The sequence below is a fragment of the Opisthorchis viverrini genome (genome assembly GCF_000715545.1).
Source record: "Opisthorchis viverrini unplaced genomic scaffold opera_v5_385, whole genome shotgun sequence".
Lineage (NCBI taxonomy): Eukaryota > Metazoa > Platyhelminthes > Trematoda > Opisthorchiida > Opisthorchiidae > Opisthorchis > Opisthorchis viverrini.
In genome coordinates, this window is record NW_008752037.1 from 424,810 (window position 1) to 439,481 (window position 14,672).

The 14,672-nt window shown below is 40.6% G+C and overlaps 2 protein-coding genes across 2 annotated transcripts in view; one reads left to right on the top strand and one right to left on the bottom strand.

The window, feature by feature from the left end:
- T265_15180 (hypothetical protein) overlaps nt 1-14,672 on the bottom strand; it is a gene marked incomplete at both ends in the record, with an annotated part of 60,607 nt that overhangs the window by 18,560 nt on the left and 27,375 nt on the right. The window contains one exon of the mRNA XM_009176942.1: nt 12,013-12,066. Coding sequence (XP_009175206.1) covers nt 12,013-12,066 — 54 coding nt within the window. The remainder of the gene's footprint in view (nt 1-12,012; nt 12,067-14,672) is intronic.
- The window catches only part of T265_10543 (hypothetical protein), a gene marked incomplete at both ends in the record, with an annotated part of 36,735 nt that continues 27,410 nt past the window's right edge, over nt 5,348-14,672 (top strand). The window contains one exon of the mRNA XM_009176944.1: nt 5,348-5,375. Within this exon, the coding sequence (XP_009175208.1) occupies nt 5,348-5,375 (28 nt within the window). The remainder of the gene's footprint in view (nt 5,376-14,672) is intronic.

A 14,672-nucleotide genomic window follows, 5' to 3' on the forward strand; every position in this document is an offset into this window, starting at 1 on the left:
AGAGAAATATATTCTGATTAAAAGCGGCTCAGATCCAGGCAGCTAAACGCTTGATACTGTAGCTTAATTAGTGGAATCGGAAGCATGATGCTAGGTTAATTATAGTGGTGAACACAATAAAAATAGAATTGACACGATAAACCGGTGAACCCCTGAATATTGCATGAGATGAAATGTGATTTGGATGACGTTCAAACAAAACCGTGAATTGGAAACTCACCAATACTTTCCATTGCGGAAAGGAGGACTGGACGCAGGAATTGATATCTTGAACGAGACTTTGACCTCTCGGGAAAGAACCAAGACCCAGTGCAGGCTGATTTTAAGTTATGCTTGTGAGGGAAAAGTTTTTTATGCTGGAGCTTGCTGTATAATAGTGGAGTAACAAATGAATAATTAAGTTCTCCTAAGAAAATTATTTATTTGTGAGAGGCTTCACCAAACTTACACCGGGTAGCCGAATCACAAAGGAGCTTGGGTCTTGAAGAGGCTTGGGGGCAGGATGAATATAACTTTTACGAGTGGTAAAATAAAAGTCCATCAGCTGTTTGAATGAGATATGTTAGAGAGGACGAAGTCCAAAAGACTAACAATACCCAACATTCCTTACCTAATGGGCGTGCTTACGGAATCAGTGTTCAAGCAGAATCGGAATTGTTTTGACGGTCTTCGATCACAATCAGTCACTCGATGAGGGCATACAGGAAGACATGGAGCTATTGCGATAAGAAAAAACATCTACGCTATCGGCACACCGAGTTGGGGGTGGCGAATAAAAACAGGAATAGTCATGCGCAAACACTTAGGCTGATATAAATGTTAGCGTGTGGCTACTTTACTTGCAATCTGGCAATAAATCATTTGTAAACACAGAGTATTACTTTGAAGACAGGCATCACGCTCACCTGATCCATACAAAAAGCGGATGCCTGAGATGTGGAGATGTGGGGAATTGTTACATCCAACGGGGGACGCTGAATGTACAGTTAAGAGTACGCTGAAATCAGTGGATGAAACTTGTAATATGAGTCTAGTGGTGCCATTCTTTCTATGAGGTGAGCGGGAAAGCACCCATAATAAAGGTTCGTCCCTTTCATGGGAGGCCGTATGTCAATCTCTGCGAAGTCGACTCTGGTTATCAAATGATAATGATACCGATAAAGATTATGATGTACCCAATAGACGATACACGCCCTCCAATCTTTGAAACCATGGACTGTGGGTGAAACTCGTTTGTGGAACTCTATTCATATTTGTGGTGAACATTGACTCTATTCTATTCATTCTGTCTAGTGTATTTTTATATGCACTTGTTTTACAATGCGATTGATAGTACCCCCGCGATATTCGAGAATATACGATATTCATTCGTCCATATTCGGACTTCTATACTACGCGTACATTCGGTAGTTAAGATACCTACCACTATATTAATTATCACATTTGGCGTCGCGATCCGGAATTTTTTTCTCTTCATCACAATGTTATCTGAATTGGAATCGCTCAGTGTAAATTCAACTGCACGGGAGGTGGAGGATTATTTGGAACGCTTCAGCATTTGGTGTCTTACCAAATCGGATCTGGATGATAAAAAGAAGACAGCTTATTTCCTGCACTACATTGGGAAGGATGCTTATGCTCTTGTGAAGAATTTATCATTCCCTACGGCGCCGATCGATTGCACATTCGATGTTCTAAAGAAGTTAATTCTCAGTCATTTTAAGCCTATCAATTTTGTGGCCGCAGAACGAGCGAAATTCAATTCGCTTATTCGATCCGAATCTCAGAGTATTCGTGATTTTGTCCTCCAACTGCAAACACAGGCTGCAAAATGTGACTACGGCCAACAACTTGAAAGCCAACTGAGTGATCGCCTCATTGCCGGAATTAATCTTCCAGATCTACAACAAAAGCTCCTAGTACAGACTGATCAACGCTTCATATCGATCAGAAAAATTTGCGAGCAATACCAGGATGTTAAAGAAGTAACCAAATGCAACGAGACCGTTTTATTTAATGCACTAAAGTCGAAAGGGCTGGAAGGTCGCCCACACGGTAAATTTGAAACCAATATGCGTTATCATAACAAAAACAACCAACTGAATTCGAACATTCAAAATCGTCAAATACGCCAACCAAAAAAAGTTCTTGGCAAATGTGCTTCGTGTGGACAGGACCACTCCAGATATACTTGCATACATCGCCAATCAAAATGTTTTTCATGTGGTAAGATTGGGCATATTCAGAATGTATGTAAGTCCAAAAGAGTTTGTAGACTGACTGTCGACTCAAATTCTGATATCAAGCCTTTGACTGATAACATCTCATCCATGTCTTTATCTGTTTTATCGAATTCTATGCATGTGTCGAAGACGCTCATATCAGGCTCTGGTAAAAAGCATAGTTTTATCATTGATACTGGCAGCGTCGAATCCATTATTCCTGAGTCAGATCTTATAGCATTTTATCCTACTGCTGTTTTAAAACCGACACAATTATCTGTTAGAGGTATCACTGGACATGCTTTACCGCTTCTTGGTTCATGTACTATACCAGTCAAAGTTTCCAGTGGTAACTTTGTTGATTGTAATTTTCTTGTATCGAATTCTGGTCCTTCAATAATTGGTCTCAAAGTTTTACGTGCGCTTAACGTTAACATTTCACTACTTACTTCAAATTTCAACGAAACCGAATTGAAACAACTGATCACGAGCTGCTCCAAAGTCACCGGAGGAATGCGCATACCAAAAGTGAAACTCGAGGTTTCTGGTGATCCGATTTTCCTCAAACGACGTATAGTACCTTTTGGTTTGCGTGAACCAGTGCGTCTAGCTCTAGATTCATTGTGCCAAAAAGGTATTCTGACACCTGTCGAGTCTTCCAAATGGGCTACGCCGATTGTTACGCCATTAAAGTCTGATGGTAAAACTGTTAGAATTTGTGGCGATTATCGATTGACACTCAACAAAAGCCTACTTCAACGCTCGTGTGCTACAGAAGAACCTGAAGATGTGTTGTATCGTCTAGCGGGATCAAAAATCTTTTCAAAAATAGACTTGAAGGATGCATACTTGCAGATACCACTTGATGATGCTACTAGTGAATGCACAGTCATCAATACACCATTTGGATTATATCGGTATAATTTCTTGCCATTCGGACTTAATGTCTCTCCTGCTGTATTTCAAGATGTGATTAATTCAATTACTGACGGTCTTGAAGGTGTTGTAACTTATCAAGATGACGTGATAGTTCATGCTGTCGATAAGGTTACGCACGATTCACGCTTGCTTGCATTATTCAAAAGATTTCATGACTTAAATGTTGCCGTTAATTCTTCGAAATGTGCATTTTCTGTTTACAAACTATCATGTTTAGGCTACACTGTTGATGGAAATGGTTTTTCTCCTGATAATGAACGTTTATCGCCTTTAGTCAATGCTCCATCCCCTTCTAATCTGTCCGAACTTCGTTCCATACTTGGTGCATTGCAATATTATTCCCGATTCATACCTAACTTTTCTCAGAAAGCTTATTGTCTATTTGAACTGTTATCTCTGAAAACATTTTCATGGATATCTGAGCATGAGAAAACTTTGCGTTCTTTACTCAATTATCTTAAATCTGACGCTATTTTGAAACCATTTTCTGCGAAAGATCATTCAACCGTTATAACTGATGCGTCTCCAACTGGATTAGGTGTTATTCTCGAACAAAATGGCCGTCCTGTCATTTGTGCATCCCGTCGACTAACACAAGCCGAACAGGGCTATTCTCAAACACAGCGTGAAGCTCTTGCTGTCTACTGGGGTGTAAGTAGACTACACAAGTATCTTTTTGGTAAACCATTCACGATTGTGACCGATCATGAAGCCTTGAAATTCATATACCATCCTATGAAATCATTGGCTAAGTCATCCGCAGCCATGGTTCAACGTTGGAGCATCGCTCTCAGTTCGTATACATATGACATTATTCATCGTGGTGCTAAATCCATTCAGCACGTCGATTATCTATCCAGAGTTCCAGAAAGTTTATCACAATCTAATGTTTCTGATTGTTTGTTAGTACAACCGCTTCCGATTAAACGAGACGAGCTTGTGCGTGATACCCGAAAATACTTTTCATCCGTTATCTCTGCATTAAGACGAGGATGGACGCACCAAGAACGTCGTCGATTTCCCGCATTTTATGCTCGTCGAGACAGTTTAGCATTGACACCTGATGGATTGTTGTGTTATAACGATCGTGTCGTGATTCCACCAACACACAGAAGTGCCATTTTATCCGATTTGCATTCCGGACATCTAGGCATCGACAAAATGAAGTCTCTTGCCAGACTTACTTGTTGGTGGCCAGAGTTGGATGCAGACATTGCGCGTACGGCTAAGGATTGTATGAACTGTACACACAAAATTCATTCCAAATCATCCAAATGGATTCCTTGGCCATTGTCCTGTGAAACATGGCAACGCATTCATGCAGATTATTGCGGTCCATTTTTGAACAAATATTATGCACTGGTGGTTGTAGATTCCTATTCACGCTGGACGGAAGTATTTCTCACGACATCCCCGAGTTCTGAGTTTACTCAGTATGCTTTGAGGAAACTATTTAGTCGTGAAGGTGTACCAATTGTTTTGGTCACTGATAACGGCTCACACTTCACAGCGAAATCTCTCGAATATTGGTTAAAAGGACTTGGTTGTCGTCATTTATTTACTGCTCCCCGTCATCCACAGTCTAATGGACTCGCTGAAAATTTTGTTCGAACTTTGAAATCTGCCATCAATTCTATTTCCCCTGTTACTTTTCATGATCTTGATCGAGGTATTGATAATTTCTTGATGCAGTACAGGAATGCTGCTCATTCAATTACTGGTAAGAGTCCAGCAGAGCTATTCAAGTCGAGATCCTTACGCACGAACCTGGAATGCATTGGGACTGCCGACGTAACATTTTTCAAGGGTAACGATCTACGTCCATCTACTGGTGTTGTTATTGGGAGGAACGGGAATCGTATGGTCACGGTTCTTGAGCTTGAAGATCTCTCAAGTCACAGACGGCATGTTGATCAGGTCGAATTCAATGCTAGAGGTCAGTTTGGCGACAATGCGTCTGTCGCTTCAAACACTGATGACCTTTCTGATTCTCTTACAGATGGTTCTGATGAGCATGAAACAAACACTGAACCTGACAATCCGACGTTGAGAAGATCTGAACTTTGAGGTTCACGTTTGAGGTTCCAACCTATTAGAGACTATAAACACCCACGCGCTCATTCAACGTGTGGTGGATGTGGTGAACATTGACTCTATTCTATTCATTCTGTTTAGTGTATTTTTATATGCCTTTGTCTTACGATGCGATTGATGGTACGCCCGCAATATTCGAGAATATATGATATTCATTCGTCCATATTCGGACTTCTATACTACGCGTACATTCGGTAGTTAAGATACCTGTCGCTATTGTAATTATCACAATATTTCAATCTAAATTAATGTGTTCTTGAATTTAGAGATCCAAACTTTCATCGATCTACTGAGTAACATGCAGTCCCGTCCCATATCAACAGCCAATAGAATTTTCAATCGAGCTGCTTTGGTAAACAGGTGGGCGATGAAATGAATTGGATGAAGAGCGATTACGTAATCAACTCAATTTTGCCGCCGTAACCTCTGCAGAAGAGCACGAAAGGTTTACGAATTTATAGAACCGCAAACAGGCTAATTTTGTAAAAAAAATTCAGTAGCTTGTGGGAAATCACGAAGAGGGATGAAAGGAGCACACAATAGAGGGGCTGGTAGATGAATTGAAGTGAAGTTAAAAATTTTCCAACCGGAGGCAACAAAACAAACATGTACATATATACGGGACGGTAGTTCATCGTCAACCAATCCTGGTATGACCTTGGTTGCTGCCACGAACATGGATAGTTCAGANTAATCCTAAATAATCCGCATCCCTAGTGTATGAACACCGTAGAGAGCTGTCACAGATACAACGCCACACAAGCTCACGTTACACCTTGGGGTTTGGTGCGAATTATATGCAATAGGGGTTCCAACGACATAGACACAGAAATGAAAATATTGAATGAGACAGTTGCAAGTGGTTATATGCAAGAACAGTGGATTGAAGTTGTGGTCATTGGAAAGTTGAAGGATTTCAGACAAGCGACTGGATGGCTAATTAAGAAGCTAGTTTACAGATCGCGACCATGTCTTCCGTAGATAAGTAGATTTTAGCGCCATTTCTGGCCTTTTTAACCCCCTCCGACATTGGACACTCGGATTCATTAGACGCGGTGAGTCGGTAGCAATAACCCGTTGATTGTGACATTATTCTGAGTTTAACGGGCTGTAGTCTTAGACTATCCATTCTGGTCTGTAACCAAGACAAGAAGATGGCACTGGGAGGTTACGCAAAAACAGCTTTTCGGAAACTTGGGGCACACTAAATTCTGGCTGTGGTGTATTTTACGCTGACAGGCAGCTAGGTTTATAGACTACAACATTTCGTGGAGCGATTCAGGTTGCATTTCAAAGCGCTGAGACAGGGGATTGTTGAATATTCTGAGTTCATGAGGACTCACTTAGTTATAAGTAAACTCCAAGTGAGAATAGGGGCCAAACAAACGAGAAGAGTGACTTTTCTAAAAAGGCAATACTCACATCACAGTAGGCCTTGACGATGACGTTGTGATGCACGCTAGCTTCCACCTGGAGCACCAAACTCCTGGAGAGGCTCAAGATAGACCGGTTGCGTTTCGTGCCGGCATGAGATGATGCAACGGTTGAGAAGTTAAATGTTGTTACTGCTCTTTTGTGGCAGCTTTTTGAGACTTTATTTTGTTTTTTTTTTTACGAGAAGCAAGCTTAGACGGGGTGAATTTCCGTGCGAATGTGGATGCAAAGTGCGTAAAACTGCGCATGAACGAGCAAAGTTAAGTTTATTTCAAAAATTCCATACCGCTTAGTATTTACTTCAGGTGGGCGACTGTAAAGATTACAGATTACCCAAAAGTCAATTCACCGTATACGGTTTTCAGTGGAGGTGCAATGTTGTGTAAAATTTTCAGGGATTAGGAGAGGTTAGGACTGGCAAAATAGATCCACTTATTAGGTTCTATTTTAATTATATCGATTGTACAAATTTGAAGACCTTTGTTGAGCTCGCGGTTACTCAGGAGATACAGACATTTTGGAAAGCCATATAGTTGTGAATCTATGACTGCCTGTCCCTGGAAATCAATTCTGTGATAGATGATGCCGATTGTCGCATGAGCTAGATTCAAGCGATATCACCCAAACAAAACACGAAGATTTAGCATTTTCCAGGGGATGACCGGTTGGATTTGTTTCAGCAAACTTCCATGAACACCGTTATTGATCACTGATCATTGATCATGATTTGATCGTCAACAACAGAGAGAGGCACACATTCATAATGTTTCACAGTAACTTCTTACTTTAAATGGACTGAAAACCTTGATTTTGTTTACTGAAATAGTCAGACCTAAATAGGTGCGCTGGGGATGGCATATTCTAAGATCAGAAAAATAAGATGAGGCGACTTCCTGTAAAAAATCACGTGAAAATGCGTTTATTGGATGAGCTAACTGTAATTAACCTGATATATCAGCCTGGCATTCAACTAAAGGTTAAGGATATAGATAGGTCGTCCGTAAATTAGACAGCCTTAGGTGATTACAAGAATCTATTATTAAGACCTGAATTTATGCTGTATTATAGACGAGGAAGCGCATGGTGCTATAAAGGTGATTGGTTGAGACTTATGCTGCTGCAGCTAATAACCATCGTCCATGAAACGTACCTGTCCTTGACGCCCCAGATTGAAGTTGAAGTTGGTGTAAATTCGTAATGAATGAATGCCGTCATTACGAGCCCTTGAGGAGTTGCGCGTAGGAATATTTTCAGGAATCGTTAGACCTCATACTCAGAAGTTTGATGTGTATATTTAGCAGGATTTGCGTGCCTAATGCGGATTTGACCTGGTGTTAGTCGAAGATAATTTCTACAAACCTATTTATCCTGATTTATTCACAACTAAGCTTTGCAGTTTGGCTACAAGACCGCGTTATCTGTTTGAGTAAGTTCTCTAGAAATGCACTGGACAGAACGAACATGTGGGCTTTGCAAATATTCGGCGGAAGCTTGTTACATATCACACAAAGCCCAAGTCTCGCGTACAAACGTTTCGAAGGTCTTTTGAAACAAAATGGTCACACGAAGTGTTAATAAAAATATCTACCGATAGCTCCTGAAATAATTTTTTTATAGTTGCTCGGATATTGTCCAGCTTAGACACACTCAATTCCAACCGATGACAAACACGGTGGAAGATAGCCTTATTTAGCCCGTCACTACAGTGGTAAACCAGAGAGCTCAACTACTGAGTGCCACGGGCTATATCTCGGGCAACATTTAGCTGGGAATACTAACAAAATGATCCCAAGTCAGAGGTTTTACAGCAAGATGGAGAAGGCCAGTCTTTGATAATGATAGGATATAAACGATTACCCTTAGCAGTATATCCGATGAAGACGTTAGCGCATAGCACATGACCAGAATGCAGGTTACTCACATCACTCTCGTTCCAACAATCGTCCTCCGATCCCCGCGTAAATACCCCGGTGAGCCTACAACAAACACCAAAATATCGGTCCACTTTGGGCTTAGAAAAGGAAGGAAATGTTCAGTGGTTAGAAAATATATTCAACATTGGGTGACTCATTTTGCTGGATGTTTCACACCTAACAGATGCAGCCGGATATTATAATATTGAACTTTTCTGCAATATCTGTAATGCTATAAACTTTCCTAAAACGGTCCGTTGGTCTTCATGCACTTTTTTCAATATATTAGGACACCTTAACACTAGGCATAGGAAAATATCTCGGTGCAGACGTCCACGACAATGCAAACTCGAGAGATTCCGGTGACCGAATCTTTAGGCATGTGCGCATGACGCTGATGCTAAGTACGGCGATAGTTTCTCGGAGATGAACGTCAAAACGTAATAAACCCAAATGCTTCTTGACAACAAGGTCAATGGTCTTACAATTTAGGGGTCGATTAAACATATCATGAACACATGCGGCAATCATGTTGCTAAGGTAAATTATTTTAAACTTCACAAGGTTATTTCGTTCCACATTGCATATTATAATATGCTGTGAATGGAACTAAATAAGCCTCAGCTGACACTGCAATGTAAAGTGACGGTATAACAAATAACTTCCATTGGTTTGTCTGATGTATATATATATATATATGTATATATATAGACAAAATCAAGTGGCGGACCCATATTCGCTTCGGCTGTTTCCACTAGTGTTTGACGCCCGACCTCAGAATGCTCCGGTAATGCAAGATGAATCGCTCTGAGCGCTTTAGTTGGGTCGGTCTAGCAGTTTGTATGGTTTAAGTGAGCTGTATTCGTGGTGGCCATGTACCTAGCCTGTCCGGTTCCCAAACCGATGCCTGGCCATTGCTTACCAATTCTGTGTGATAGTTATCGAGTCATGCGACGCAGACAGTTTGCTGAGCACTGGCAAACAAGCAAGTAAATGACCACTAGTAAATCGTTCTTATGGTGCCTAGTTGATACGAGGAAAGCACCAGGGCTGAGATGCTACAAGTACGCCCAAGCCTGGAAAGCAGCCGCCAAAAGGCAGGGGTCCAATTAGAACCACCAAATTCCCAGCCGGTTAACCACCTCAGGCTCCGGCGACTGATGCGCGTCTGCCGTTCAGTAAATGACCATTGATGAAGTGTGACCTCAATTGTGCTCCATGAGTGTCCATTTCATGATAGCATTTTAGCGGCCATATTGGTTCTAAAACCACACTGATGTAGGTGAGATCTCTCGTGTTTTCACTCAACGCTAAGCTTGAGAAATGGTTTTTTAAAACTGTCCTATGTATTCACCTTGCGTCCGTATTTTACGTAGAAGCTACCGTTTGGCATCGGGAATATCACGGTCACAGATTCCACAGACTGTGTAGGCTACAGAGTTGACTAGGTTTCTCTAACGCCTCATGTCCACATCAATGTAGGCGTTGATGTAGTAGCCTAATCACTTATTTTTTAAAAGTACCCGTTTTCGGTGATCTGCCTGCTTGTCAATGCAGCATGCAGGATTTAGAACGTAGAACTCCGGGCTGAAGGACTTCTTAACGGGTTCCACGGATGATAAAAATGCCTTCAGCGTGAGTTTTCTAAATAGATAATGTTTCAGTAACTGGTTTCAAAACAGTTTGCCGAAAGTTGCTTACAAATGTGTGCGAATAGTTGTACGGCTTTCACCACCTCTTTAGTCCTTTTACATATTTTCATACTGATTGTTATCGAAGTCACGTTACGTAGCAAACCTTGTTTTCCCTAAGATGTTCATATTGATGTGTGCGGTAAAACTTCATGTGGATTGGTCTGCGTGGATTATCTAAAAGAAAGCTTTTGGCTTAAACCGGTTAAAACTGCACTGAAGATCCCATAAATTATTAGATTACGTGTTCACCAGCATTTCACATCGTAAAAGACCACCTCTTTTATGTAATTTTTCTAAAACAGCTGTCCATATTGTTAGTTTGGGAGGTGGAATTTTTAGAGTGGAGATGAGGATCAAACTAAGGCTGACGGAGTTCACCATGTGGTTCATTTAGCCATCCAGACCAGTTAACATTGATATTACTACCAGGCTGATTGAAGCAATATTGTACGAGATAGTCACGGTTTCCCTGTCTGTCACTGGTGCTTATCCTTGCGTGTCTGTGTCATTGGAATATCAAACGGCTTACCCACGCCGGCTATGTCCGTGCTTGACCCTAATCGTTGCGTGCTACTGATCAAAAATTTGTCATGGTTATTAGTCACGCAGCGTCAACCTCATTCACGGCAGGTTCTCAGACGGTCGTTCTGCTTTACTATGGAACAAACTCAGTCAGTTAAAGCGCATGCTAGTGCTCCTAAATATAATGGATGAAGAAATCGACTGGTAATGTGTGGCCGGAAATCTTGTTAAAATCGGGAATTATTCGGTACGGGTCCTTTAGTCTGCTGTTCAGCAAAAACAGAACTGTCTCACTAGACGTCACTGCGTAGGCGGACTTCATAGAATTGTAAGAGGACGTATAAGGAACAAGGTAGAAGGAACAGCTTGTCAGCAGGTGAAAAAAGTCACGTGCATCAGACCACTGAAAGAACCTGCTTCCGAACCTTTCGTACAAACCAAGCTGGATGGTGAAGTCTAATCTGTATGTCTTTTCACTAAGGAACGCTGGTTTAGGCTCAGTTATTGTAACAACAAACAGAATGAACCAGTCGGATATAACCGGCAACTTGCTTGTAAAGTTGATTGGACCGCAAGATTTACTTATTCCGGCTGAACACAGCAGAATAAATTTCACCACTCTATGATATACATAACTAAATTGGGACATTCGAAACCAGGTCGTCGTATGTTTAAATTTGGTTGACGGATACGGTGTCTTAAGTTTGGTAGCCCGCAGTGATTAATAAATACATCAAGGATCTTTGTATATATACATGAACCTCATTACTGAAGTTTTTGACGCAAGATGCATTTGCGCTCATCTGTTGTTCCTGTCTGACTTGTAATGTCTTCATACGAACCAGCCGTATTCTGTGAGCAGATTATCCTAAATATGAAGTGGCGTTACCGTGAATTCCTATGGTACAGCATTTTCGCCCTGAAATGTTTCAGTTACAAATAAAAGTTACTCAGGAGGCTGAAGGGCATTGTAAATATTGATGCTTGTAAATGATTATCACAAGAGCTTTGCTGTCTTTTTCAGATTGGATGTCCAACGCAATCTTGATGTTTCAACTGAGTGGCACCCTTCACCCATGGTTTTCGAGGAATCAAAACCAAGATTCAAGTGTGGAAATATCTCAGTTGTAACATGAATTATAAATTTATTAAATCTTTACAAGAAAGTCTCTTGAATAATTGCATAAAACTTACTTTTCCAGTGAGAACATCATTCTTTGGGATGGAGCACAGGACAGGTGTAATGACCTTGAAATATAACAGAAAAAGATGAGGCCTGCTTAATAGTATCAACATTAATGGGGAAACATACGCCAGACGAGCGTGGGACATTTTCGCCACATTTACACGTTTGTCCTTACGGCTTCTAGGCAGTAATAATCATACAGTTTGTCACAGTCAGTCTAACGCTGAGTAAAATACTGCGCCTACAGTTACGAATTCCTATTTCTTTGCCATGTAGGTCTTTTTTTCTCAAAAAAATCAGACTAATTGGGAACGAAGTATTCGCCTCATCATGACAGGCAATCTAAATCATAACGAGAAGCTGAAATTTTCCGGAGCGATAAATTTAGTAAACTGAGACTTGCTATCCAGTCCTAATTAGCTTCCTACGCTCTCGTTAGCCGGGTTCACTCGCGCATGATTAGAAATGCCCTTCATAGAAATCCCCTCTTATGACCGAAGCGCATTTGTCCTCCCATGGGTTATCGAGTTTCATTGTTTTTCAGTCACCAGTTTTCACGTTTTATGCTAGTGCGATTCAACTTCAGGCGAATTTGCTGCCACCTTGCGTCTATGACTTCAAAACTTTTGGTGGTGTTGATGAAGTCATTATATCGTTTTCTAAATATCTTCATCGGTTTCCTAATAAAACCTCGTTAAACAATGGATTTTGGAAAACAAAGCTTTTGTATCGTTTACTTGGAGGCTTTGTTAGCAGTCCTTGGCAGTCAGCAGTATGGGTTTGAATGAAGGCAGGCAAACTGAATTGCCAGGCAGAATCAGATGTCTACGGTACTTGCTTCTCCGTACGAGGTAGTGCGTAATCCGCTGGTATGTTGTTTTTCCAAAAGATCGCTAAATGTGTTGTTTGTCGTACTGGTTAACTTGTTGATTTCTGTGTCCTACTATTGGTTTGAAGGTGACAATTTTCTTACCCAGAAGGGTGAAATTCACAATCGTGTTTATTACAGGTGAGGTGGGATCCTAGATAGCTTAATCGGAAGTGCGATTTTGTTCTCATTAGGGATTGTTCCATGGTCGTAGCCAAATAAGCTGCATGACCCTTGGTTGGATCTCACTAATCTGTCCCCTGGATTTCTCGCAACTGGTGAAGCATACCTGCTGTGTTCAATAAAATGGTGGGGAGATTAAATTTTAGACCATTTTTTTTACAAAACTGTCGACTTCTTTGGTGAATATTCGCTTTATGGAGATTGGTTTTGCAATCGCAGACGATAAAAATGTTAGGTTTCCTGATTTCTTACTAGCCACCCTATGAATCTGAATGCAGACTTCAGATACAATCATACGGAGGTACGATATAAAAATGTCAGATTTATAACAATCTAACCTACTCTAGGAGCTTTTTGCTAAAAAAGGCTGACCACCTACTCAGTCTTATAGTTTAGCTGATGAAAGCTTAAATTTGGAAGTCCGTTCGTAATCTGGAGTTTTGTTTCTAAATAAGCTTTAGGACACTCAAATGCATGGGCAGGTGTAAATAAAAAAGGACGATGATATATCGATGACCTCAAAATCCAGATGATATGAATTACCTTGTGGTGCGCTGACTGATGATAAGTATTTGGGGAAGTGTATTGAGCACTGAATCTTTCTCAATATGTACATGTTTTCAATGTTGAGGCGTCCGTTTTAGATACCATATGAACTGAATTGAGCATGATATTTAACTCGTTTGGAGTCAACCGACTTCGAGTTCCAGAAGGTCCATTCTATCAAGAAATGAGAGCATATGTTTGGTTGACTGATTAGAAAGTGCGATAAAACACGACTATTGTGTTGAGGCAGCTTTTGTGAATGTGAACATATTTTCACAGCGTTGTATATTTTCACAAAGACTATTTTGTTGAGTAAAATAAATAAATGACCTGGAAACAAGGGTTGCTGTAAACATGAGAGCATATATTTGGTGTTTTTATCTAGTTGCATTCCACACGCACCAAAACCGCGCGCTTCAATTTTAGCAATGTTTAGGATTGATGCAATTAAAGGAAATTATGAACTGTTGTTCATCATCTTAATTAGACGGATTAGACATCTCATTACCGTGGCTATCTAACCTCTAAAAGTATGAAACAACCGAAGGTATAACCAACAAAGTTGGCCTTGGATACAGCCTGTGAAGACTCCCCAATGAGCCCTTATTTATTCGTATGCTTTTTATTCGGAAAAATACTTTCCTTATGAGAGATAAGCAAACGCATTATCTGTTAGCTTTTAAACCTAGGTCGGGCTTCGTTTTCGATAATTTGCAACAGTCACGCATCAAAATCTTATCGACAGTCTCCCCCGAAGTAGAGAGAGCATGAGTGAACAGTTTTCAAAACAAACCACATTCAGTTGTTCTTTGAGCGTCCTTTCGGGAAAAGATTACACTACAGACGAGTTTGAATATCACTTACCACTGGGATTGTGCCTTATTGAGGAAAAACCAAATTTATAATCTATATTTAAGAAACTAAGAAGGTGTTATAACACGCTGCTCACATGGGCTGTTTATTTCATCTGCGTTTGGCCGCTGAAAAAACTAGTTAAATGTCAAAATGAAGATATGTAAAAACTGGATTTTGACGTGTTTATACTGAGAAAACTGTGCAGCTGCAACAGCA